General features: G+C 40.9%; 1 protein-coding gene across 8 annotated transcripts in view; it reads left to right on the forward strand.

The window, feature by feature from the left end:
* Nucleotides 1–27,264, forward strand: part of CCDC7 (coiled-coil domain containing 7) — a 160,993-nt gene that overhangs the window by 93,849 nt on the left and 39,880 nt on the right. For 6 of the 8 annotated variants that reach the window (XM_081163417.1, XM_081163416.1, XM_081163414.1 and 3 more), the window contains 14 exons: nucleotides 3,792–3,917; nucleotides 4,614–4,733; nucleotides 4,849–4,974; nucleotides 6,168–6,287; nucleotides 6,862–6,987; nucleotides 7,733–7,852; nucleotides 8,162–8,287; nucleotides 10,606–10,725; nucleotides 11,014–11,139; nucleotides 13,499–13,618; nucleotides 19,018–19,143; nucleotides 20,196–20,303; nucleotides 22,654–22,779; nucleotides 25,838–25,957. In XM_081163417.1, coding sequence (XP_081019543.1) covers nucleotides 3,792–3,917; nucleotides 4,614–4,733; nucleotides 4,849–4,974; nucleotides 6,168–6,287; nucleotides 6,862–6,987; nucleotides 7,733–7,852; nucleotides 8,162–8,287; nucleotides 10,606–10,725; nucleotides 11,014–11,139; nucleotides 13,499–13,618; nucleotides 19,018–19,143; nucleotides 20,196–20,303; nucleotides 22,654–22,779; nucleotides 25,838–25,957 — 1,710 coding nt within the window. The remainder of the gene's footprint in view (nucleotides 1–3,791; nucleotides 3,918–4,613; nucleotides 4,734–4,848; nucleotides 4,975–6,167; nucleotides 6,288–6,861; nucleotides 6,988–7,732; nucleotides 7,853–8,161; nucleotides 8,288–10,605; nucleotides 10,726–11,013; nucleotides 11,140–13,498; nucleotides 13,619–19,017; nucleotides 19,144–20,195; nucleotides 20,304–22,653; nucleotides 22,780–25,837; nucleotides 25,958–27,264) is intronic. The other 2 variants (XM_081163415.1, XM_081163418.1) reach the window with 2 other exon arrangements.

Genomic DNA, 27,264 nt, shown 5'->3' on the forward strand with positions numbered 1-27,264 from the left:
TGCAAAAGGAAGGGAGATAGTAGTAATGGGGGACTTCAATTACCCGGATATTTGTTGGATGTCAAACTCAGCCAAGAGCATAAGGTCAAACAGATTCCTCACTGGCCTTGCAGACAACTTCATTGTCCAGAAAGTGGGAGAAGCAACAAGAGGAACAGCCATTTTAGATCTGGTCCTAACCAATGTTGATGAGCTGGTTAGTGAGGTAGAAGTGGAAGGATCATTAGGCGCGAGTGATCATGCTCTTCTGAAGTTTACTATACAGCGGAAAGGAGCAGCCAAGCATACTAGGACTCAATTTCTTGACTTTAAGAAAGCCGACTTCATAAAACTTAGGGAAGTGCTGGGTGAGATCCCATGGACCGTAATACTAAAAGGAAAGGGAGTTCATGATGGCTGGGAGTTTGTTAAGAGGGAGATAGTAAAAGCACAACATCAGGCAATACCAATGAGACGGAAACATGGAAGGTGCCTAAAGAAGCCAGGGTGGCTATCTAAAGAACTTTTAACTGAGTTAAGATTAAAAAAGGATGTGTACAAAAAATGGAAAAGGGGGGAAACCACCAAAGAGGAATTCAAACAAATAGCCAGCACGTGTAGACACAAAGTCAGAAAAGCTAAAGCACAGAATGAACTCAGGCTTGCTAGAGAGGTTAAAAGCAACAAAAAAGGCTTTTATGGGTATGTTCGTAGCAAAAGGAAGAACAAAGAAACAGTGGGGTCACTCAGAGGAGAAGATGGTGAAATGCAAACAGGGGACACAGAAAGGGCTGAACTCCTCAATGCCTTCTTTGCCTCAGTCTTCTCCGATAAAGAAAACAATGCCCGACCTGAAGAATTTGGAGCAAATGATTCAGCAAAGGAAACACAGCCCAGAATAACTAAGGAGATAGTACAAGAATACTTGGCTAGTTTAGATGTATTCAAGTCTCCAGGGCCAGATGAACTGCATCCAAGAGTATTAAAAGAACTGGCAGATGTGATCTCAGAACCACTGGCAGTCATCTTTGAGAATTCCTGGAGAACAGGCGAAGTCCCGGCAGACTGGAGGAGGGCAAATGTTGTCCCTATTTTCAAAAAGGGGAAAAGAGAGGACCCAAATAATTACCGCCCAGTCAGTCTGACATCAATACCAGGGAAGATTCTGGAGCAGATCATTAAGAAAACAGTCTGTGAACACCTAGAAAGGAATGCTGTGATCACCAATAGTCAGCATGGATTTCTGAAAAATAAGTCATGTCAGACTAACCTGATCTCGTTTTTTGACAGAATTACAAGCCTGGTAGATGAAGGGAACTCAGTGGATATAGCCTACCTTGATTTCAGTAAGGCATTTGACAAGGTGCCCCATGATATTCTTGTAAAAAAGCTGGTAAAATGCGGTCTTGACTATGCTACCACTCAGTGGATTTGTAACTGGCTGACTGACCGAACCCAAAGGGTGCTCATCAATGGTTCCTCTTCATCCTGGAGAAGAGTGACTAGTGGGGTGCCACAGGGTTCTGTCTTGGGCCCGGTCTTATTCAACATCTTTATCAACGACTTGGATGATGGACTCAAGGGCATCCTGATCAAATTTGCAGATGACACCAAACTGGGAGGGGTGGCTAACACCCCAGAGGACAGGATCACACTTCAAAACGACCTTGACAGATTAGAGAACTGGGCCAAAACAAACAAGATGAATTTTAACAGGGAGAAATGTAAAGTATTGCACTTGGGCAAAAAAAATGAGAGGCACAAATACAAGATGGGTGACACCTGGCTTGAGAGCAGTACATGTGAAAAGGATCTAGGAGTCTTGGTTGACCACAAACTTGACATGAGCCAACAGTGTGACGCGGCAGCTAAAAAAGCCAATGCAATTCTGGGCCTCATCAATAGGAGTATAGCATCTAGATCAAGGGAAGTAATAGTGCCACTGTATTCTGCTCTGGTCAGACCTCACCTGGAGTACTGTGTCCAGTTCTGGGCACCACAATTCAAGAAGGACACTGACAAACTGGAACGTGTCCAGAGGAGGGCAACCAAAATGGTCAAAGGCCTGGAAACGATGCCTTATGAGGAACGGCTAAGGGAGCTGGACATGTTTAGCCTGGAGAAGAGGAGGTTAAGGGGTGATATGATAGCCATGTTCAAATATATAAAAGGATGTCACATAGAGGAGGGAGAAAGGTTGTTTTCTGCTGCTCCAGAGAAGCGGACACGGAGCAATGGAGCCAAACTACAAGAAAGAAGATTCCACCTAAACATTAGGAAGAACTTCCTGACAGTAAGAGCTGTTCGACAGTGGAATTTGCTGCCAAGGAGTGTGGTGGAGTCTCCTACTTTGGAGGTCTTTAAGCAGAGGCTTGACAACCATATGTCAGGAGTGCTCTGATGGTGTTTCCTGCTTGGCAGGGGGTTGGACTCGATGGCCCTTGTGGTCTCTTCCAACTCTATGATTCTATGATTCTATGACTAAACTACTTCTGGTGAACCAGAGCAGGGCACAGAAACCTGGTTGACCTTCCCGCCGGAGCGGTACCTATTTATCTACTTGCACTTGACGTGCTTTCGAACTGCTAAGTGGGCAGGAGCAGGGACCAAACAATGGGAGCTCACCCCGTCACGGGGATTCAAACTACCGACCTTCCAATCAGCCAGCCCTAGGCTCTGTGGTTTAGACCACAGCACCATCCGTGTCCCACTGTAAAGGTATATAGAGAGAACAAAATAAATTAAGGGAGATTGCCTTTTTGTATCCTTTCACAACTTTAGGGAGGAAGATGATAAATACAAGATTATCATGTTGGATTAGAGCACATACTATTAAGGTTTATAAGTACATTCCACCAGTGACAGTACATTCCACAAGGGTAACAGCTACATCTGCAATATTTGCAATGAGTGCACCATTAGTTGAGGTATGGTAGGCAGCAACCTGGACATCTCCCAGCACATTTGTAAATCATTATAAGTATGCTTCTGCAGAAGCTGCATTTAGAAGTAAAGTACTATGGCAAGTTCTTCTATCTTAAGCAGCCATTTAGATGGCCCACACTGGTTGTTGATAGTTGTAGTACATCCCAGGCTAATGACCTTCATTACCAATGGGAGAAAGAATTATACTTAGCTTAAGGATATTTCTATCATTTTTACATTCATTTCAGTTGTTGTGGGTTTACATTTATTTACATTTGTTCAATGTAGTATTACATGTTTGCATTAGTGTAGAAGTAGAATGTTGTTGTTTTCTTTATATTCTGTGAATGTATGTGTGAATGTAGGTCTTATTTGAGCTTGGTGAGGATGCAAACTAGTGCATTATTTGAGAGCCAACCTATTTCCCTAAGTTCATCTTTCCTGTCTTTGACCAGAAGGAGAAGCAAGATCCCAGCCTAAGATCCATTGTCCATTAGCAATGAAGAAATATCATTTATATAAATGGTTCTCAGTTAGCTAACTACTGTGGACTCCCCCTTTCCCCCAAAAAGTCAAGCCATGGACCCCCTACTTTTGAAAATTCCGATGTCCCTATGGTAGTTCTTGTTATGTTAAGGGTCTGTGGACCCTCTGGGTTCCATGGACCACCAATTGGGAACCATTGCTTTAGATAATTACAATTTTTTGATTAGTGAGATGTATATAATGTATATAAAGTAATTTGAACAACTAGCATTATAAATGCAAATTTTAATTTTTAAAATTTCCAGATAGTGTTAACATATCAATTGCATCGTTGTATTTTGAGAAGTTTTTTCAACATATATTATTACTTTATTATGAATTGGCCTGTAATTATTTTTTAGAACATAAACTGCAGCTGCTCACTGAGCAAAGAAAGCACTTGATTGCAGATCTAAGGGAAACTGTGCATGATGTTAAAAAAGCTGAACGTCGTGCTGCAGAAAGGACTCAGCAGGAACCACCTATTGGTAGGCAAATAATTGTTTTGTTGCAAGACAGTTGTGCCGCTGTCATCAATGTGGAGATACAATGAGACATAAATTTAGCATCTTTCCACTGTTCCCGGAAGAATTTTTGTTAGCCACTTTGAAGCTTAAGGAGAGTTCGGGTGAGGAATACAAGAGAAGAAGAGTTTGGATTTGATATCCCGCTTTATCATTACCCGAAGGAGTCTCAAAGCGCCTAACATTCTCCTTTCCCTTCCTCCCCCACAACAAACACTCTGTGAGGTGAGTGGGGCTGAGAGACTTCAGAGAGACTTCAGCAGCTGCATGTGGAGGAGCGGAGACGCGAACCCGGTTCACCAGATTACGAGTCTACCGCTCTTAACCCCTACACCACACTGGCTCTCAAAGAGGATTTGTGCACAGCCTCCTCTTTCTTATTGAAAGAAATATGACAGATAAACAAAGCATTAGCTGCAGGGGGCAGAGGAGCACATTGTGCTCAACTTGGACTTTGGGGTCCATCTTTTCAGATATATGTCATAGATCATAGTGGATTCTCAGAAAGCTAAAACTTCTTACAGCTACTTTGCTATAGTCCCAGAACACAGGGAATATGAAGACGTTATTTATAATAAAAATATAATTTATGAATACTTTTTGCCTTTTAAACTGTTTTCAAAAATGATTCCAAAAATGATTCCAAATTTCTCTTTGCAGAAATGGTATTGTACAGTTTATCAATTAAGAAGGAAATGTTGCAGGAAATGTTGGAAGCCAACCAGAAAGAGCTAGAAGAAGCCCAGGCTCTTGCAGCTGCTGAACCAGGCAGTGTCAGTGGTAGGTTTGCTATGATTTATCAAACTTGCAAGCAACCATTATACACTTTTAGATACTTAATGCTTCATTAATGTATATCAAAGTTTGGTCTGATATAGTGTGAAATTATTTTTAGAGCATAAACTACAGGAGCTTGCTGAGCAAAGAAAGAAACTGACTGCAGAACTAAAAGCAACAGTATACAATATTAAAAAAACACAACGCCGTGCTTCACAAAGAGCTGCACTTGAAGCACCTGCAGGTATGTATGGTATGAAAGATAAATAGTTTTTGAAATGCACCTGCTTCAGTGTTGCAAGCCCGATCGTCACTGTGGCTGTCAGAGAGAGGAGACACCTTTCCATCCTGCATGGATTGCACTACAGCAGAGAATTAAGAAATCATCAGTGAAATAGTTACAATCTAAAAAACAACTAAAAATTAAGCTAAACTTCACAATTATAGCAAAATACATATTATATGATTAACAAATCTATATGGCATTTATAATCTATAAAACAATGATAACATTATCAAAAGGGCAACTAAAAAAAATAAGCTAAGCACTGTTAAGTTCATACACACACTCCCTACGCCCCCATGACTCACATTCTTTCACTTTGTTCAGTTCATTAAAGTACACATAATTCCCATGGTTAAGCCAGTTCAATCTAATGCTGAACTGGGTAGTAGGCACTGGTGGAGATGGTAGGGCTCTCAGGCCTACTGCCAATGGTAAGGTAGATGTTGACTCCTAATAGCCGGACCAGGTGCTGTTTATGAGGAACTCTTCCACGTCACTCTCAATATTTAGGAAGTCCATTCCCACTCAAAGTCTGAGGTGAGCCTTTCCCTCTGGAGCAATGAGTCATGGCTGCACTCAGTGTAGAGGCTGACCAGGAGGTCTAGCAGTGCTTCCATTCTCAGGCTGCTTTCACTGCACTGCAGCCTGTCCACCAACTGCTGCTTTAGCTTCTTTACTGACATGGTGGAGGAGAAGGCAGGCACATATGTAACTTACAATTTTATGCTGGATTTGAGGGGCTCCCTTGTGGGTGGGGTGAAGAGGATCAATAAATATTCATATGATGAAAAAGTTGATTTATCATTTTTTTGAAATAAGGCAGCTTTTGAGAATCTTTCTTTGTACAGTGGTGCCTCGGGTTACATACACTTCAGGTTACAGACTCCGCTAACCCAGAAATATTACCTCGGGTTAAGAACTTTGCTTCAGGATGAGAACAGCAATCGTGCAGCGGTGTCGCAGCGGCAGCAGGAGGCCCCATTAGCAAAAGTGGTGCTTCAGGTTAAGAACAGTTTCAGGTTAAGAACAGACCTCCAGAACGAATTAAGTTCTTAACCCGAGGTACCACTGTATTACAAGCTTTTGTGACTAAATAAGGATGCTTGAATTTTTCCCCCCAAAGGATAACTAAAATACATTTCTGTTCACAGAAAGAGAAGTATTTGAACTAGCTGTTAAGAAGCAGCGTTTACAGGCCAACTTGGAATCCAATTGGAAAGAGCTCCAGGAAGCTCAGGCTCTTGCAGTTGCTGAACCAGGCAGTATCAGCGGTATGTTTGCTGTGGTTTCTCATGTTATCAGCTACAGTTTTAAAATGTAAATTTAAAATGTGCATTTAAGGTATTTCTTACAGTTAAGATTATGTTCAATTTTAATGGTGCTTTGTGTGAGTGTAGAGGATTGTTTTTTCCTATAAGACTTGCATATTCTAATATGCTACATCATGTCAATAAGGGCCATTGCTTGTTTGTATACAAATGTATTGTGGTTAAAAATAAAAGTTTAATCATCATAAAAGCCAGGTTTTAGAAACCATATTTATCGATACTTATCAGAATAGGTTTCTTGTTAAGAATAATGATGTTACAATTCAGTCTCTCTGAAACAGTTTCTTCATATACATCTTACCATGTAATATTGTTTAATATTGATGAGTCTTTGAAAGCTGCTCTTATTACTGAGATAAGGTGTATGACTTAATTTGAGTAGCTAGCACTATAAATGCAAATGCTGATAGTTAAGATTTCCAGTTAATACTGCATACCAATTGCATAGTAATATTTTGTGTAGTTTTTAAAGCATACGTTATTATTTGTAATGTGTTGTTCTTTAATTATTTTGTAGAACATAAACTACAGCAGCTCATTGAGCATAGAAGACACTTGACTGCAGATCTAAATGAAACTATACATGATATGCAAAATGCTGAACGACGTGTTTCAGAAGGGGCTCAGCTGAAACAAGTCCCTGGTAGTTAATGATTAATATTATATAGTTTATATCACTGTATTCATATTGCCTCAAGTGTTGCAAGACAGTTGCATCCCCTGTCACCAATGTAAACATCAGAGGAAGAGGAGACATAAACCATGTATCCTCCCATTGTTCCTGATTCAGTTTTAAATCTTGTTAATAACTTTGCAGTTTGCAAATGGTAGATAAACAATTATTAATTATTAGTTAATAAATTCACTAAAACAGAGGTGTGACAGAGGTGGTCTAAACCCTCAGGTCTGTTCAAATTTTATCTTCTGGCAGATAATTTACTAGGAAGTGCTCACTTTCTCCCCATCCTCCTTCATTTCAGTGATAAATATGTATGTGAAGTACACTACGTACATTAACCATCCTGATTCCATTCTGCTGCTGCTGCTGTAACAAAACATTAACTTGAAAGAGGGTGGACTTTGTGCTCCCCTCAGACTTCCTAAGGAGCCCATCTTTTCACTTCTCTCACAGATCATCATGGTGGATTCTCAGAGATTTAAAACCTCTTGAAGTTACTTTGCTACATTCCCAAATCAATTTTGTTTAACTCCTTCACTTTGTCTTGCAATAGTCATTGACAAATGAAGAAGTCATTTGTAATTTTTAAAGAAAATTACCATTTATGAATACTTCTGCATGTTATCCTTTTGGATTTTATCAAACCTGATAAGGAATGATCACATTAAACTGTTTTCAATAGATGATTGCAAACCATTTCTTTTTGCAGAGATTGAATTGTATGAACTGTCAGCAAAAAAGGAATTGTTGCAGGAAAAGTTGGAATCCAACCAGAAAGAGCTAGAAGCAGCCCAGGCTCTTGCAGCTGCTGAACCAGGCAGTGTTAATGGTAGGTTTTCTGTGATTTTTCATACTATGAATGGCTTGACTTATACCTCCTTCTTTATAAATTATTTTATTTATTAGATTTTTAAAATATATTATAAAAACATATATTTTTTTTTAAAAAATTAAAATTAGAAGTGACCACACTGTGTTTATGAATATGAAGTAATTCGATCATTCAACTAGCATATAAAATTAAATATTACTATTTAAAATTTGCTTGTAATGTTACATACTAATTGCACTGTTGTTGTTTTTAGTAATTTCAGAATATATTTAAATTGAGTATGAAATTATCTGAAATTATTTTTAGAGCATAAATTACAGGAGCTTGTTGAGCAAAGAAGAAATTTGACTGCAGACCTAAATGCAACAGTTTCAAGTATACAAAAAGCACAGCGTCGTACCTCTGAAGCACTTCGATTTGAACCACCTGTTGGTATGTATGGAATGAAATACATACAGTATTTGAAATGCACCTAGCATGCATATTGCTGCAGTATTGCAAGCCCAATCATGACTGCGTGACTTGAAGTAACACTGGTCACGGCTTTTTCCCAGCCAGAACTCATCAAAACTCAGTTCCAGCACCTCTCAGGTAGACACAGTTGCCATTATAAGAGGACAAGTGAGGTGTTCATGGTGAATTCCGGCACCACTTTTTCTAGAAAAATAGCACTAACTATTTTTCTATTTAACTAAACTTAATTTAACTTTAATTAACTATTTAACTAAAGGAACAGTATTCCACTTTAGAAAGAGCTCAGTTTGAACAATTTGATGGTATGAAGACAATAAAAGATGTATAGTTTTTGAAAAAACACCAGACATTTAATCAAGAGTGGGCAGCACAATGGCAGCTGCTGCAACACTGTATCAGGATAGGCAGGATGATAACCAGACTGTGGCTTTATGGACGCATTGGGAGAGCCAATCTGATGCTCCTACCAGAATATTCATGCAACTTCAACCTTACTATATCCTTGTCCTGTCATCACACTATCAGAGTAAACAGCCACATCACTATACCACCCTGGGTACTCCTGTCCTGATGTATGTTGACAAAAATACAACAACTAAAGCAAGTGAGTGATGTTCCTGCCACAAATGTCCTGGACCTCTATGCCAGTTTATTTATGTACCATATTTCCCACAAAAAATCTGTGCTCCAAGTGATTCACATAAAAACAAACATTTTAAATACAGTAGTATTGTTGAATTGTCTAATAAACAATATAACTTTTTTTAAAAAAAATCAACAATTAACAGTTCACCCCCCTAATGGCAAATATAGCCCCTCTCCCGTCACAGTTCCTCTAGAAGCTGTTCCCCTATGAAGGCTCCTATGGCTGGAGGGTGAGGTATGTGAAACAGTCTTATTCTGGTGGCAAAGTCTCCCTCCCTCCCTTCACTTTTCATTTTCATTTAGAAAATATTTGTTGCTTTCCCAATCCTGCTTCTGCACTACCAAGAACTAAACCATAGTTTGGCTTTACAATTACGTGTGAATCTGGCCTTGGAGTTTGACTCCCCCAAATAAACCTTGAGCAGCAAACCATAAACAGTAAATCACGAGCAGTAAGCCAAGTACAAACCATGGTTACTGTTTATGGTTTATCTAAAGTGAAACAAACTATTAGCCCAGGTTTGCACAGAACATTAAACCAAAACATAGCTTAGCTCCTGGTAGCACAGGAGGAAGAGGACCAGGGGAGCACCAAAGTGGCTGCCATTTTCTGAATGTGCACCAGCACGCTTGCTTGTTCCTACTGAAGTGTAATTTGGCTTAGCATTACCAGTGAACAGATATGAGAGGATCAGAAATCACCTAGTACCATGGCTGGCAAGTTCTCTTGTGTGTTTTAGGAGTGAGGTGATGGTGGCATATGTAGGAATAACGAAGGATGATGGGAGGTGGGATGCAAGTGACCTGTGCAGGAGCAAGCTGAAAAGCAAGCCTTGCAGAGCCTCTTTTTATTAGCAGAAGTCAACAATTGGAAACAGTAGTGAAACCACTCTGAACATGACGTGTTTCCATCTAAGCACATTTCCAGCCTTATCAAATAATAATAATAATAATAATAATAATAATAATAATAATAATAATAATAATAATAATAATAATAATTTATTTGTACCCCACCCATCTGGGCCACTCTGGGCGGCTTCCATAGAAACAAAAAAACACTAAAATATCACACATTAAAAACTTCCCTGAAATACACATGTTAGCAGGTGTTTCCCTAAAATGTTCCGCGATACTTGATTACATCTGCATCCCCGGTCATGCTCCAGCCAAGCGTTATGTCTAGTAACTAAATATGTGAGAGGACAAATGGTCAGGGGAATAACCAGTTTGCTAGCCTAGAGGCCACAAGTTCGTGGAGAGTGGGCATGAGGCTCCTTGGCACGCTGTGGCATCCCGGGTGCGAGGTGTGCCTCAGCACAGGTGGAGCCACACCTCCACAGGCATATTTGCAGATCTATGCCCTAGATTCTAGAGCATACGTCTGCCAATATAGTAGACATTTTAACAGGCTTAAGTTCACATGAAGTTTATTTGCTATATTTCACAATCATTTCCTTTAGCCTTTACCCCTTAAAATGCCTAATCTGCAATTACAGATGGAAAGTTTTTTTTCCATTTCTTTGAAATAGTTAAGTTTTTGAGTATATTTTTCTTGTGTGACTTTGTGACCAATAAGGACACTTGAAATTGTTTTTGAAGACATAACTCAAAAACATTTCTGTTCACAGAAAAAGAATTATTTGAATTAGCTGTTAAGAAGCAGCGTTTACAGGCCAACTTGGAATCCAATTGGAAAGAGCTACAGGAAGCTCAGACACTTGCAGCTACCGAACCAGGCAGTATCAGTGGTATGTTTGCTGTAATATTTCATGTTGTTAGGTATACTTTTAAAACATACCTACTTTGGATTTCAGGTCATTTCAGTACAATTGAGCTTAAATACTAACATGGCTTATTCATACTGATGAGTCTTAGAAGGCTGCTGTTCTGATTACTGAGATAACAAGTATGATGGAATTTGAGCAACTAGCATTATAAATGTAAATATTTATTGTTAAAATACCCAGTTAATACTACATACGTATTGCATAAAAATACTTTGTGTAGTTTTTTCAGCATACATTATTATTTTGTAGAACATAAACTACAGCAGCTCACTGAGGAAAGAAGACTCATGACTCAAGATCTAAAGGAAACTATGCACAATATGCAAAATGCTGAACGCCGTGCTTCAGAAAGGGCTCTGATTGAAACACCCACTGGTAGGTAGATAATGATGTATAATACTATGGTATTCATAGTATTACTTCAGTGTTTCAAGACCCCTGTTATCAATGTGAAGAGCAGGAATAGAAGTTCATCAAGTGAGTCCCTTTTCATTGTTCTTGGATAAGTTTTAGGTCTGTGAGCACTTAAAAAGGGAAGCTGTGATTACTAAGATCCAGCATGGGGTTCTCAAAAACAAGTCATGCCAGATTAATCTCACTTATTCTTTTCCTTAGTTACAAGCTTGATAGATCAGAGGACTACTATGGACGTAGTGTATCTTTATTTCAGTAAGGCTTTTGATGAAGTCCCCCAAGATATTTGTGCAGAGAAGCTGGCAAAATGTGGACTGGACAAGATAACAGTTAGGTGGATTTGTAGCTGGTTGACTGACTGAACTTAACGATTCCTCATCAGCCTGGAAAAAAGTGACAAGTGGGGTACTGCAGGGTCCTATCCTGGGACTGTTGTTGTTCAACATCTTTATAAATGACTTGGATGAAGGAATTGAGGGGATGCTAATCAAATTTGCAGATGAGACCAAACTGAGAGGTCTAGCTAATGCCACAGAAGACAGAATGGGGTTCAAAATGACCTTAACAGATTGGAGATCTGGGTCAAAACTAACTAACAATAGGGACAAATGTAACATTCTGCACAGGCAGGAATAACCAGCTGCACCAATATAAGATGGGGGATACCTGGCTTGCCAGTAGTACATGTGAAAAGGATCTACGGCTCTTAGTAAACCCCAAGGGTAACATGAGTCAAAAGTGTGATGCAGCAGCAAGAAAACCTAATGCTATTCTAGGCTCCATCAACAGAGGTATAGTGTTCCAATCAAGGGAAGTAATAGTCCCGCTCTATTCTGCCTTAGTCAGATCACACCTGAAGTTCCCTGTCCAGTTCTGGGCACCACAATTTAAGAAGGATCTTGACAAGCTGGAACTTGTACAGAGAAGGATGACCAAGATGCTGAATGGTCTGTTAACCAAGCCTTATGAAGAATGGTTGAAGGAATTGCATATGTTTGGCCTGGTAAAGATGAGACTGAGAGAAGATCTGATAGCCATCTTCAAATATCTAAATGACTGTCACATGGAAGATGGAGCTAGCTTGTTTTTTCCTGCTCCAGAAGATAGGGCCCAAACCAATGACTTCTAGCTACAAGAAATGAGATTCTGACTAAACATCAGGAAGAATGTTCTGACAGTAAGATTTGTTTCACAGTGGAACAGACTCCAAGGAGAAGTAATGGACTCTCTTTCCTTGGAGGTTTTAAAGCAGAGGTTTGATGGCCCTCTGTCATGTATGATCAAGTTGAGATTCCTGCATGCAGGTGGTTGGACTAGATGACCCTTGGGGTCCATTCCAACTCTACAATTCTATGATTCCTTTGCAATATAAAAACAGAATAAAATACAACTAATAATGATTGATTGATTAAAACACCACTCATTTTGTAGCAAAAGTGTTCTTCACTCCAGGTCAGTATTTCTCAAATTTTATCACTTTCCACAGCCTTTATGAGGAAATGTTCACTTTTTTGGTCTCAAAAATTAAATTCTGCACACCCTCGCACAAAAAAGAGTTACTGGTAGTTGCACAATTAGGCAATTTTATACCTTGAAATTAATGCTCTTACAGCCATCTTCACTTTTGATAGTTCACTGTGTGCATTGCATTCATATCACATTCAGTAACTTTCATTTCAGTTTCCCATCTGTTTTCCATGCTTTTTCTCTGACACATTGGGAGGCAATCCTTATAGATTAAAAAGAATGAGAAACTCCAGAGTTTCGTGTTTTTAATTTATGAAGCTACAGAAGGTAGATTATTCATTATTTATTTAAAAGAATTTTTAGCTTACTTTTCAGCCAGAAAAGTCTTTACAATCTAAAAGATACAGTTTACAATGAAGAGGGATTGGAAGGAAGGAGGAAAAACTGTGGTAATGAGGATTGGTTTAGTTGTCCAGATGGATTATTTTATCTTGTTTTATTACATTTCTATATTGCCTTTATTCCCTCATCTAAGCAGAGATGGTGTATTTGTGGATGGGAATATAAATATCCAGTGACTTCAGGATTAGTCTGTTTCTTATCCCCTTATATCAGGACAAGATGATTTCTCATAAGCTCCTGTAGTGAATGTTGTGGTGGGGGCCACTTTGGTATACTTCCAGAATGATTTCAGTTAGCTTCTTCATCCTTTCATATATGCAATCTGCAATGTATTTATATGAAATAATCAAGTTTTTAAAATGATTTTTATTTATTTTATGCTAATATGCTAGATATAAGGACATTTGAAATAGTTTTTCAAGGGGCAATTCTGAAATATTTCTGTTCACAGGAAGGAAGTTCTATGATCTCTTGGAGAAGAAGCAACAGTTGCAGGCAGATTTGGAATCCAACTGGGAAAAGCTACAAGAAGCTGAGGCTCTTGTAGCTACCCAGCCAGGAATTATCAGTGGTAAGTGGGCTGTGATCACTAATGCTTTTAATTACAATCTTAAATATATTTTGTTGAAGAGGCAAGCCATTGCCTTAGCTGCCTTGCCAATACGCTTGTCCAGCTCAGCATTGATGGAGAGATTACTGAAGTTATAGTGGAACCCAGTTAAACAAAATAGTCTGACTTGAATCAGGTGAAGAAGAAGAACAGGCCGGGAAAGAATCCGAAGAAGAGGAAGAAGACGAAGAAGGAGAAGAGACAGAAAGACTATAAGGTTAAAATTTAAACTTAAATAGTGATAAGAAGAATGACGTTAAAACTATGGAATTGGAATGTAAATGGGATGAACGATAAGAAAAAACGGAACAGGATCGAACACATTTTAAAAAAGAAGAATTTAGACATCATATGCCTACAAGAAACGCACGTGGCTAAAAAACACAGGAAAATTTTGATTAATAAAAGGTTAGGGAATGAATTTATATCCTTGGATAAAGAGAAAAAAAGAGGTGTTGTATTATATATTAAAAATAAAATCGAATCTTACCAATTATTTAAGGATGAAGAAGGGAGAATCATAATGGTTCAAATTAATTGGCAAGGTGAAAAATTGATAATTGTTGGGATCTACTCACCAAATGGGAATAAGACAGAATTTTTCAGACTATTGGAGGAGAAACTATTTGAATATATGGACCAAAAAATCATAATAATGGGAGACATGAACGGTGTGGTCTCAATAGAAATGGACAGATTAAGAAAAACGAAGAACAAAGAAGGGAAGTTACCTAAAACATTTTTCACGATGACTAAGAATTGCAACTTAATAGACATCTGGAGACTCAGGCACCCATTGGAGAAGCAATTCACATATCACTCAGAACCGAACCAATCAATGTCAAGAATAGACCAAATATGGGTATCGAATGAGCTAACTCCAAGAATCCAAAAAATCGAAATACAGGCCAAAGTGATCTCAGACCACAATCCAATAGAAATGGAGTTAAAAGGTTTTGAAGAGCGAACTTTTAGGTGGAGGTTGAACGATAACTTATGGGATGATCAAAAGTTCGTTGAAAAAACACAAAAAACCTATCTGAATATTTCATGGACAATATGGATAAAGGGACAAAAATAAGTGTGGTGTGGGACGCAAGTAAGGCAGTGATGAGGGGCCTTTTTATCCAGCAGAACGCGTGGAAAAGAAAAAACAAAGAGAAAAAGACAAAAGAGATCTTAAGACAGATTATGAACAATGAACAAAAATTGATTAAAAAACCCAACAATAAGAAGATAATGCAGGAAATTAAGATTCTCCAAACCCAATTTGCAATGCTAATAAATAAAGAGGTTGAATGGAACATTAAAAGGTTAAGACAAAAAAAATTTGAGTTTGCTAATAAAGCAGGAAAATGGCTTGCTTGGCAGGTTAAGAAGAGAAAAGAACAAAACACAATAAGCAAAATTGAGGTAAATGGAGAAGAAACAACAGATCCGAAAGAAATTAGGAAAGGATTCATGGACTTTTATAAGCAATTATATAGGAATAAAGAAAGGAATAAGAAGAAGAAAATAGAAAGATACTTAAAAGAGAAGATGGTGAGGAAGATACCGACAGACCAAAAAGAACAGTTGAATGGCCCAATATGCAAAGAAGAAGTAGAAGAAGCGATAAAAGAACTAAAACGAGGAAAGGCACCGGGCCCGGATGGGTTTACTTCCAGTTATTACAAAGAAATGAAAGATACGTTGATGGCCCCGTTGATCAAAGTAATGAACAACATCTTAAAAGAAAAGGACATTCCAGGAACATGGAAAGAGGCATTTATTACAATAATCCCAAAACAAGACTCGGACCTGACCCAAGTTAAGAACTACAGACCTATTTCGCTACTAAATACAGACTATAAGATCTTTGCAGGAATTCTAGCTAAGAGATTAAAAAAGATATTAATAAAGATCATACATAAAGACCAAGAGGGTTTCCTACCGGGCAGACAAATAAGAAACAATATAAGAAATATAGTTAATGTTATTGAATATTTGTCCGATAGGTGTGATAAACCAGCAAGCTTAATATTCGTGGACGCGGAGAAAGCTTTCGATAATGTAATCTGGGAATTTATGTTGAAAAATTTGGAGGTCATGGAGGTGGGCCAAGAATTCTTTAATGGTATAGAGGCAATTTATACAGAACAGAAAGCAAGATTGATAGTAAATAACATCATTACGGAAGATATAAAAATATCTAAAGGAACAAGGCAGGGATGCCCGCTTTCGCCATTACTATTTATAGTGGTCCTGGAAGTTTTATTAAATGCAATTAGACAAAATAGGCAAATTAAAGGGGTAACATTAGGTGTAAATGAGTATAAAGTTAAGGCTTTCGCAGACGATGTGGTATTGACTGTGGAAGAACCTATAGAAAGTATAAAGGAGATTTTGGATGAGATGGAACAATTTGGAAAGATAGCAGGATTCAGATTGAATAAGAGAAAGACCAAAATGATAGTTAAAAACATGGATCGAGATAAGATTGAATTATTACAACAACGAACGGAGATTGAGGTGGTAAAAAAGGTTAAATATTTGGGAATTTGGCTTTCCAATAAGAATATAGATTTATACCAATACAATTACATCCCCGTGTGGAAAGAAATAAAGAAAGATCTGGAGGTTTGGGCCAGAATGAAATTATTCTGGGGAAGAATATCTATGGTAAAAATGATGGTGCTTCCTAAGTTATTATTTTTATTTCAAACTATACCCATAATAAAAGGTACAAAATTTTTCAAAGAATGGCAAAAGGCGATCTCAAGATACGTCTGGGAAGGGAAGAAGCCTAGAATTAAATTTAAGTTATTAACAGACGCAAAAGAAAGAGGTGGCTTCGCCCTACCAGACATGAGACTGTATTACGAGGCAGCATGTTTGTGCTGGTTAAAAGAATGGGTAAAGTTAGAAAACAAGGAACTATTAGATCTGGAAGGGTTCAATAACAAATTTGGGTGGCACGCGTACCTATGGTGTGACAAAAAAGAGGGTGCACAAGGGATTTGGAAATCACATATTCAGAGGTGCACTAATTGAGGTCTGGGATAGATATAAAAACATATTAGAACCCAAAGTCCCGCATTGGCTATCCCCGTTAGAAATAATGTGCGTCAAGACAATTAATATGAGAGGAAAGTGGGGAAAATATGGAGAAATGGTAACCAACGAAGGAGGGAAGTGGAAAATAAAACCATACGATCAAGTCAAAGTGTTTACATATGATTGGTTGCACTATTTTCAGATAAATGAAATGTTTAAAAAAGAGCTGAAGGAAAGGGGTTATATAGAAAAAGAATCAACTTTCCAAAAAGAGATAATAAATAACGAATATAAAAATCTGTCAAAAATGTATAAAATACTGTTGGAGTGGCACACGAAGGATGAGGAGGTGAAATTGGTGATGGTACAGTGGGCAAGGGATTTTGGAGACAATGTTCAACTTGAGGATTGGGAAAGGTTGTGGAAAGAGAATATAAAATTTACGGCATGCACATTATTGAGGGAAAACATGATGAAAATGCTCTACAGATGGTACCTGTCACCCGTAAAATTGGCAAAGATGTATAAGGTGGATAACAAATGCTGGAAATGTAAACATAAAGAAGGGACATTCTTCCATCAGTGGTGGGAGTGCAAGAAAGTTAAAAGTTTTTGGGAAGAGATTTACAATGAGATGAAAAAGATGTTAAGATATACTTTTGTGAAAAGGCCAGAAGCTTTTTTATTAGGTATTGTAGGAAAGGATATCAGAAGAAAGGACTGCAAACTTTTCCAGTATGCTGCAACAGCTGCCAGAATTGTGTTGGCCCAGAAGTGGAAGCAGGAGGAAATTCCAACGGTAGAAGAGTGGAGAGCAAAACTGACAGAATATGCAGAATTGGATAAATTAACAGGGAAAATCAGATATACCAAAGATCAAAAATTTATTAAAGACTGGGAGAAATTTGTGGGTTATCTGGAAAATAACTGTGGTGTAAATACAACGCTAGTGGGGTTCAGAGAGGCGCTGTAAAGATTTAACAAATATTGTTTAGTAGAAATAATGAGGGAAGGGTGGAACAAATGGCAATATGAAAGAATGAAATGTGTACTAAAGGGATAACTACGAATGATTGTCAGCGACGTTGAAGGAAGTCTAAAACGGATATGATTTGTTGTATTATGGATAAAATGTATAATGAGTTGGAAATTAATAAAATTATTTTGAAATATATATATATATATAAATAGTCTGCCACCTCAAATGTGTGGTCACCAATGCTGATTCATAGAGTGCTGGTGAGGTCCTGACCCAAGATGTTGGTCTTCATCAGGCTGATGGTAAGGCCAAACTTTATGCAGGCTTGGGCAAAATGGTTGATGAGTCACTGTAGAGCTTCTTCGGAGTGTGCTGGCAAGGTTGCAAACAACATCTCTCAGATGTCTGCTGCACTTTTGTTTTGGTGTGGAGATCTTGCCAGGTTGCTTCATATGGATGTACACACCATCTTCAGTTGAGCTGAAGGCATATGAGAGCAATAGGGAGAAGAATATGTCAAAGAGGGCTGGGGTGAGTATTCAGCCCTGTTTCACACTGCTCTTTATAGGGAAGGCATCTGGGGATGAGCCATCATATTGGACGGTGCCACACATGTTGTTGTGGAAGGACACAATCATCTTGAGAAGCTTAGGTTGGCATCCTATCTTGTTGAGCTTTGTGAAGTGTCATTTTCAGCTGACAGGGTCAAAGGCCTTCACCAGGTCTATGATATACAAGGGGCTCTTAGCATTTCTCCTGCAGCTGGTGCAGTGAGAAAACCACACTCTCTCACTGGCTGGGAGAGCAGAGCAGATCAGGCAGGGACTAGGATGGTGCCAGCCAGTCTCTCTGGTCCCTCTGTGCTTAGTTCTCCTAATCCATGCAAAGATGCATTGTTACAGTTCAAGAGCACATTCTGGCCATGCAAAAGTAGATGAGAAGAGCACAAATCAGAGCTGGTGACAGTTGTGGCCCTGGGAGAATCTCAAGAGCTTGAAGAGGATTGGAAGGCAGCATTTAGCTCTAGGGCAGTGGTGGCCAAACTTTACCCTCCAGCTGTTTTTGGACTACAACTCCCATCATCCCTAGCTAACAGGTCAGGGATGATGGGAACTGTAGTCCTAAAACAGCTGGAGGGCCAAGTTTGGCCACCACTGCTCTAGGGCCTGACATTCACCACCTCCAATGTAATGTACATGGAATGATAGAAGAAGTGCTCTATAAATGTTAAGCATTAGTCTCTAAAATTTTGAGATATTAAATACTAATTGCACTACTATATTTAGTGTAGTTATTTTAGCACATATTAAATATTTTATTATGAATTTATGTGAATTTTTAATAGAGCGTAAACTAGAGGAACTGGCTGAAGAAAGGAAGCGTTTGACTAAAGAACTAGCTGCAACTGCAGAAGATATATTGGAAGCCCATCGCCAGGCTTCAGAAAAAGCTCTGTTTAGGAAACCTGCTGGTAAGTAGGGAATAAATGACCTTGAATATTAAAAGGGAATTTAACATGCATACTGTTTCAAAATTCAAAGCCCAGTTATCCCATCACTGTTAAAACTGAAACTGTTGACACTGAGGTATAGAAGACATCAGTCTGACAGCCTTCTTCTGTGCCTGGATTGAGCCCCAGTGGGAATGTCACCTTCCTCCAACTAGAGGAAACAAAGCAGAGTCCATTAGATGCAGCAGCCAGATAGGTTAACATCACTGTAATTTCTTTATTGAATTTATATCCCACCCTTTCTCCTGAAGGAGCCTGGAGTAGCATGCCCATATCAAATTTCAGTGGAGAGCACCGCATCCATCCCAGCCAGCTTGCAGCTCGATAAATTGGATGAGCTTTTAGGCAATGCTAAAAACTAAGAAAGAAAGTGGGGAGGTGTTACTGGATGGTGGTGATTATCAGACTGAGAGGTTTTATGTTTGTATTGATTTGGAAGCATTGAGGATCGACACTGTTTTTGCTAATCAAAGTAATCTCAGGATTTACTTAGAGCAGAGAGGACCTTGTACTGTCTGCAAATGTTCTATATGTTCCTACGGAGCCCATATTTACAGACCTCTGTTCATTATAGTGGATGTGAGTGGTATTACGTATCAGAGCTTTAAGCCCACTTGATATTCTTTGCTATTTTCCTGAATAATTAGTTTTAACTTCTTAAATCTTAAGACAAAGGTAAAGGGACCCCTGACCATTAGGTCCAGTCATGGCTGACTCTGGGGTTGCGGTGCTCATCTCGCTTTATTGGCCGAGGGAGCCAGCGTACAGTTTCTGGGTCATGTGGCCAGCATGACTAAGCCACTTCTGGCAAACCAGAGCAGCGCACGGAAATGCCGTTTAGCTTCCCGCCTGGAGCGGTACCTATTTATCTACTTGCACTTTATGCATTGCCAAATGAAGAAGGCATTTGCCATTTTTATGAAACAATGCATTTAAGTAACTTTATCAGCAGTGAGGACATTGGAAACTGTTTTTCAATATATGACTCAAAAACTTTTTACTTTTTTCCCCAGAAAAAGAGTTATATGCACTGTCAGAGAAGAAACAAATGTTACTGCAAAATTTGAAAGGGCTGCAGGAAGCTCAGGCTCTTGCAGCAACCCAATCTGGCATTGTTGGTGGTATGTATGCTGTCATTTTTCCTTTTTTCAACTATAATATTAAACACATGCATTTGGAATTAAGGTGTTTCAATTGCCAAGTATGTTTTTAATGCCTATAGCTGTTTGTTTCTATATCTGTATACATGTGGGATCTGCAACAAAATGTTACAGTGTGGGCTGTTCCTGTTCATTATGCCAGCCAGACAGCTATGCTTTCTTTCAGGAGACTCTATTCCAGTGTTTCCCAACCGGTGTTCCGCAGCACACTAGTGTGCCGCGAGACGTTGCCTGGTGTGCCGTGGGAGGGAGGCGGGCGAGTTGGGCGGCGAGAGGCGGGGCGGCGGCGGCGAGGAGAGACCGCCCAGCGCGGGGCTCTCGCCGTCTGCCTGCCTGGCTGCCTGCGTGGCGCTGACGTCACGGGGCTGTAACGTGCCCCACATAGGCACACGCGGGGCGGCGAGCGAGCTCCCTCCCACATCCCATCGCCGGCTCTGCACCAGGCGGTAGAGCTCGGCGAAGTCGCCGCGCTGGAAGGCCAGCAGCGCGCGCGCCTTGGCCAGGCTCTCGCCCGCCTGCGCCTCCAGGCACGGTGCCTCGGCGTCGGGCGGCAGCGAGCCCAGGAAGCGGCCCAGCCGGCAGGGGTCGCCCGCCTGCAGCAGCGCCTCGCACACGCACGAGACCTGCTCCGCCGAGAAGCGCGGTGAGCGCGGAGGATCGGGCGCGGCGGAGGCCAGCCCCGCGCTTGGAGAGGACGCAGCAGCCGTTGCCAAACCCGATCCTCCTCCTCCTGCTCTGCCGCCGTCCTCTGGCTCTCGGCCGGGAGGAGCCTGCGGCGACGGGGCGGGCGCCGAAGTTGGCAGAAGTTGGCGTGCCTCCTCGGCAGCGCCTTCGTCCTCCTCCTCCTGCCTCTGCTCTCCTCCGGTGGCGGGGGCGCGCCGCCCTCCCCGGCCGGGGGGCTCGGCGGGGCCCGCGGGGAAGGAGGCCATGTTCGCGGCGCGCGGGATCGCGGCCCCCCCCTCGCCCGCCTCCGGCCCGCTCCCCTCCCCCTGCGCGCTGCCCTAGCCGTGCGGGTCTCCTCCCCCTGCGCCGCCGTCCCCTTTCCACATCCTAGGAGCCGCGGTCCGCCTACCACCCCCGGGCCGCGGCGCGGCTCCCAGCCCGGGCTGGCCTCCGCCTCCTGGGACGTGCGCCCACCCCCGCGGCCCCCCAAACTTCGGAGCAACTCTCCAGACGCTTCTCCCCCGCCTCGGTCTCCCTCCTTTCCACTTCTCTTCCCCCCTTCCTTCCCTCTTTCTTTCTCTTTCTCTCCCACCCGCCTTTCCTTCTATTAACTTTCCTTTCCCCTCCCTTCGTCCTTCCTACTTTTACTCCTGGGCTCCTCCCCCCTTTGTGCAGCCACAAATCAATCTCTCTCTCTCTTTTTCCCCTCTCTCTCTTCTTTGCTCAGACGCAAAAAAGCGCCGCTTTTTGGAAATCCGGACTGCTGTCCCCGCTGAAACGATACTTTAAAAAAGGAAGAACCCACTGGCTCTTATTTCTGTTTAAAGCAGTAGATCCCGAACTCTTTTGGCCCACTGCCCCCTTGGTTCCACATCCCCCAGTGTCCCCTATGCTTACTCTATAGAAAGCATACAGGGGTTAACGCGGCTCGCTAAGGAAGATATTAATAGAATTCTGCATTTGGGGGGAGACCCTAACAGTCATCTGCCATTACCTTCTATGCTGTTACTATTTTTTTATTTTTTTTTACATAAGTAAAAAGTGACCTTTCCCCATCTGGCATGGTGGTGTGCCTCGAGATTTTTTTCATGAAACAAGTGTGCCTTTGCCCAAAAAAGGTTGGGAAACACTGCTCTATTCCCTCCCCTCCCCTCCTTGGGTTTCCATTCTCCTCCAACACACAGTCAGTATTCTGTGGCTAGTGAACATGTTCGGTCCTCATTGGCCAGTTTATGATTCCCCTCCCCATATGATTCTTTACTGCTTCTATGAATTTTGGAGTTTCGCAGAGGATTCTCATTCTTATATTTTGTTTCTTAGTAGTTCTGTTTTCACATAATAGCCATCATAACTCAAATCTTATCTCCCTATTAATACATATGTTTAATATGCTACATCAGTAAGAATCATTGCATGTTTTTATACAATATTATATGTCAAGACAAACCATGGTTTAGTGTTACATCTGAATCAGGCAATTAATATTTGAACATTCAGTGAGCAATATATAATACGCTCATTTATATTAAATATTTTAGATACTGAATGCTAATTGTGCTATTATATATAGTGCAGTAAATTAATTAAGGTACTAAATGAAGGCAAATTAATGTTTTGTCACAAAATTTGGTCTGAAATTATTTTTTAGAGGAGAAACGGAAACAGCTTGCTGAGCAAAAACAACGTTTGGCTGCCGATCTAGAGGCAACTATGCATGATATACAAAAGGCACAGCGTCATGTTTCAGTGGCGCCTATAACTGTGTCACCTAGTGGTAAGTTGAGAATGAATGACCTTCTGTCTACAGTCACTTTTTGTTGTTTCAATAAAAAGTTCTCCGAAAAGAGGTAGAAAGGGCCTTGGGTCTTGCCTGGCACTTCTGTGTCATTCCTGGGGCAGGGCTGCTGTCAAGTTTGGGAGAGCTGTAGACAACCTGTCCTGTCTCCCTACCTGTACCACCTGGGTGCCCCCCCGGGCATAAATTAATATAGTAGTGGCTTCTGTAGAAGCTGCTTAGCTGCTCTTTGGAGAGCACCAGAAAGATTGCCACTGCCTGCCCCTACTTGAAACATGTCCTCATAATTTTACCCAGGAGCAGCAAAGAGAGCTGACAGTGCTCAGCCCAGTGCTCACTATAGAAGGCTGGAAGAAAATGACTGCAGCCACCACCATCATATTTATTGCCTCAGTGTTGGGTTGACTTGTAATTGTTGTAATAAGTCTCTGCCCCACAGATTGAGGTGGATTTTTAGCACGCAAGGCTGCATATATGCAATGGTTTCAGAGCTATCAGGCAGAGAAACAGGCAGCCACTGTATGCTTTTGGAAGAGGCTTGAGGTCCACTTACACCCCAAACTGCAGAGGCAGACTCAAGGGGCCACGTGGGGTCCCAGCAACTACTGGAAATTACAGAAATGTCCACGCCCGTGTCAATCAAGACTTCCAGAACCTTGCCATTTATTTTGTACTTACAAAGAAGCTTCTGTTCACCAATCCGCTGGATTACAGCTAACAGCTGTGGGGGAAAAGGAGAGAGCTCGTGCAAATTACTATCCATAATAGAAGCAGTAGGGTGAGAAGGGAGCACCACCAAATGCGCCCAGGACTCACCCTTCTTTAACTGCATGGGCATATGGCTCCAAAGTTGAACCATTATTGTGCCCACATAGTCAGGATCCAGAACTCCTGGAATAACCTGGATTCCTTTGGCCACAGAAAATTTGGGTAAAATTAAGCCTGCGACTTTAGGCGGTAGAGGGCCTGCCAACTGGGTGGGCATAAGCACAATTTCACCAGGTAAAACAATGTCTTTTGTCTCTTGATTGATCAAATCAATAGCAAATTCAGAGAAAATTTTTCAGCAGCGGAAACTAAAGGCGGAAAGCTCTCTATTTGTCCTGGCCCGAGAGTGGGGCCGCTATGGAGTTTCCCGGACTCCTGCATTGATTAGCCCAATGAGAGCCTTTCCCACATTTCGGGCATTTTTTGGAAGGTTTAGCCTTGTTGGCATCACCATTCCTGTTTGCCCCCCCCCCCCGCCAGGGGCTCTGCAGTGTTTAGCGAAATGGCCTGGGCGTTTGCAATTGAAGCAGTTGCCCGTAGGCTTATTGCTAGCCTGGATTGCGCCGGCAAGCAAAGACATCGCATGGCTCTGGCTACCAACATCTGTACAAGCTTGAATCATATCGGCAAGGTCATATTTAGGGCGATGTATGATTGATTGCAACGCTTTCTTGCAGTCAGTGTTTGCATTTTCAAAAGCCATTTTTTCCATCAGTTCATTTTGAGCTGTAGTGTTATCAATCTGCCTAGTGACTGATTCTTTCAATCTATCTATAAATTGATGGTAGGGCTCTGAATGCTGTTGCTTAATATTAACAAAGGAGCTAAGTGGTTGTCCTGAGACAGGGACTTTGCGAAAGGCGCGTTGTACACAGGTCGCAGTGCGACTGAAATGTAAAGGTGTCAGCGTCGCCTGGGCTGTTATATTATCATACTGACCAGCACCATAAAGTTGATTGGCTGAATGCTGTGGATCAGCCAGGGCTGACGCACTATGTTTAAATTCACTTTCAAAAACTACATACTGAGCTGGGGATAAAAGCATGTGCATCATATCTTTCCAGTCTTGAGGTAGCATTATATAACCATTTGCTATTCCCTCCAGCATTCCTGTCACGTAAGAGGATTTTAGACCAGAGTCAGTAATGGCTTTACTTAATTCTCTCATTACAGAATAAGGAAGCATCTCATATAATACCTGCTGTTGAGCAGTGCCTGGGTTTGTATAGGTGATAGGGAAAGCAGATGGCATTTCACCAGCCCATGCAGACTCTTCCTCTAAGGACAGGAGCCCTTTCTGCTTAGCCAGAGAAAGTGCGTGCGCACAGCTCCTGTGGGGCACACAGGGGCTGTGGCAGGCGAAGGAGGGATGTGGGGGATGTGGGCTGAGACGGTTGAGACGTAGGGAGGGGTTGGCAGGGTTGCGAAGGGGGCAAAAGCTTTGGGTAAGGTGGGGGATTGTCTGCAACGGCTAAAAGGGCAGGGGCCGAAGGAGATGATGCCTGAGGTCCTAATTTAGCAATGGCATCTGCACATTTCTGCCAAGCGAGCAGACAATGAATCGGAGCCCTCGGTTCTGGACGTCGGGGTCACCAGATGTTGGTTTGAAGTAACGACAGACGAGTAGCAAGTGTCATGTGAGAGGCATCTCTCGATCGAATCCTGAGGGGACTCTTTTATTGAATATTACAACATTGCCACAGGTGCGCTCGTTGCTGATTGGTTGACATGAATACAATGTAAGGGCATTAATCATTAAGGTTGGGAAAGGGAACACATGGTTACTAATGATTGGTATTGCATGACTTGAAAGAACATAACAATCGCAGTCCGTAGATGTGGTCAACAATGCATTAAGAACAGGTCAAGGTACACTCTTTCATGAACTCAATGGGAACTGTTCAGAACATTCTCAGACTCATGTGCAGAGGCAAAAACTTCCAGCACCTCAGAAGATGGTAATTGCAGTAGTAAAATGATGGGTGTGGTAGCCATTTCTATAGTGAGTGCTGAGCTTGGTGGGGGGGAACTACTTTTTAAATTGAAGAGGGGGAGGGGACAGCATTGACCCTGGGAAATTACTTTGTTACCTTTCCAGAAGGTTTTCATTTGTCTCACTTACCATGTCTTAAGATCTGTACTGTCGGATTAAGTTTTTATTTTTAATTAAAGATTTCATTTTTGCACAAGTTTCTTCATCTTTTGCACGTATGATATTTTTCAAGTGATTTAACCATGATTTAAATTTTAAAAACATTTCATTTTCCAGAAAATGAATTATATGAACTATCGGAGAAGAAATCTCTGATACTGGAAAGTTTGGCATTCAATCGGAAACAGCTACAGGAAGCTCAGGCGCTTGCTGCTCTGCATCCAGACACTGACAGTGGTATGTTTTAGGAGCATACATACCCAAATTTGGCATTTTGTAAAACAGATTCCCTTGGTCCAAGGTGCTTTGTGGGTTGCTTGATTCAACTTATTTCTCAAAGTCCACTTTTTCCTCTTCTTCATTCACTTTTTGGAGGACAAAAAACTATAACCTTTTCCTTTTGACAGAAGTAAATGAAGTTTATAAGCATATCAGCCCCTCCAAAGTGGATTAAGCCTATCAAACTACAAACAAATGAACCCAGGGACTTTTGTTGTGGATACCTCTGAAATGTGATCTTTTCCATAAAAATGCTGTCTCTAACTTTTAAAATATTTGGGTGGACTGGAAGTAGATGAAATTTACTGGCAGGTTTGCCCCTTCTGAGGTCATGACTCCTGCCAAATGTCTGAAGGGATAGCTGCTGTGGTTCTTTTGCAAGAGCAACCTTATCTTTTGTGTGTGTGTGTGTGTGTGTTTTAAAAAGGATTCACTTGTGTATTGAGCAATGACATAAGAGAGGTGCCTCTGGGTAAGAAACTGGAAACAATTCTAGGAGATTTTTGCTAGACACTTACAAACTTACCCTATCAGTCACAATGTAGTTTTGGAATCATGAAAAATATATAATATAATGTAAAAATTAAAGGAAAATAGAATCTGGGACACAAGATATTAAGGCCTAGAAGCATTAGACTTTATATGTAAGTCCTCAGCAAATCCAGTGTGTGGCTTTCTGCTGGGACAGGCTTGCTTGGGTGGGGTTTGCAAGCAGGGTGCGTTCTATGTTTCTGTTCTGTGTATAGGCTTTGATCGTCATCTGCACCATCCTCCTTTTTTGTAATAGCATTTTAAGTTTGCCAAAATATTTTTAGCCCTTTATCATCATGACAAAGATCATAATGCACTTCTAGCAAAACAACAAAAAGAACGTAGTAGCACCTTAAAGACTAATACATTTATTATGACATAATATTTATTGGGCTGCACTTTACTTCAGCAGATGCATTCTATGAAAGCAGATGTAATAATACATTTGCTAACTTTTAAAGTGCTACTTGATAATTGTTTTGCTTCGGCTGTAAGCCATGCCTGTTGACTAACTGTTTGACTGAAAGTGCACCAGAGTAATATATTGTACTCAATACCACACAATGACCCTGTGTCAAGAGAAGGAATTTTAAATTAGGTCTCCAGATCTTCTGGTGGGCTGACTTTAAAAAATACAAAGAAAAAAGACAATGCTCTTCCTGATTGACTTACTGAGAAGAAAGTGCAGGTCTGGTTATGAATTATGAGCCTCATAAATAAATGGCATGATCATG

The sequence above is a fragment of the Podarcis bocagei genome (assembly GCF_964188305.1).
Source record: "Podarcis bocagei genome assembly, chromosome: 12".
Taxonomy (NCBI): domain Eukaryota; kingdom Metazoa; phylum Chordata; class Lepidosauria; order Squamata; family Lacertidae; genus Podarcis; species Podarcis bocagei.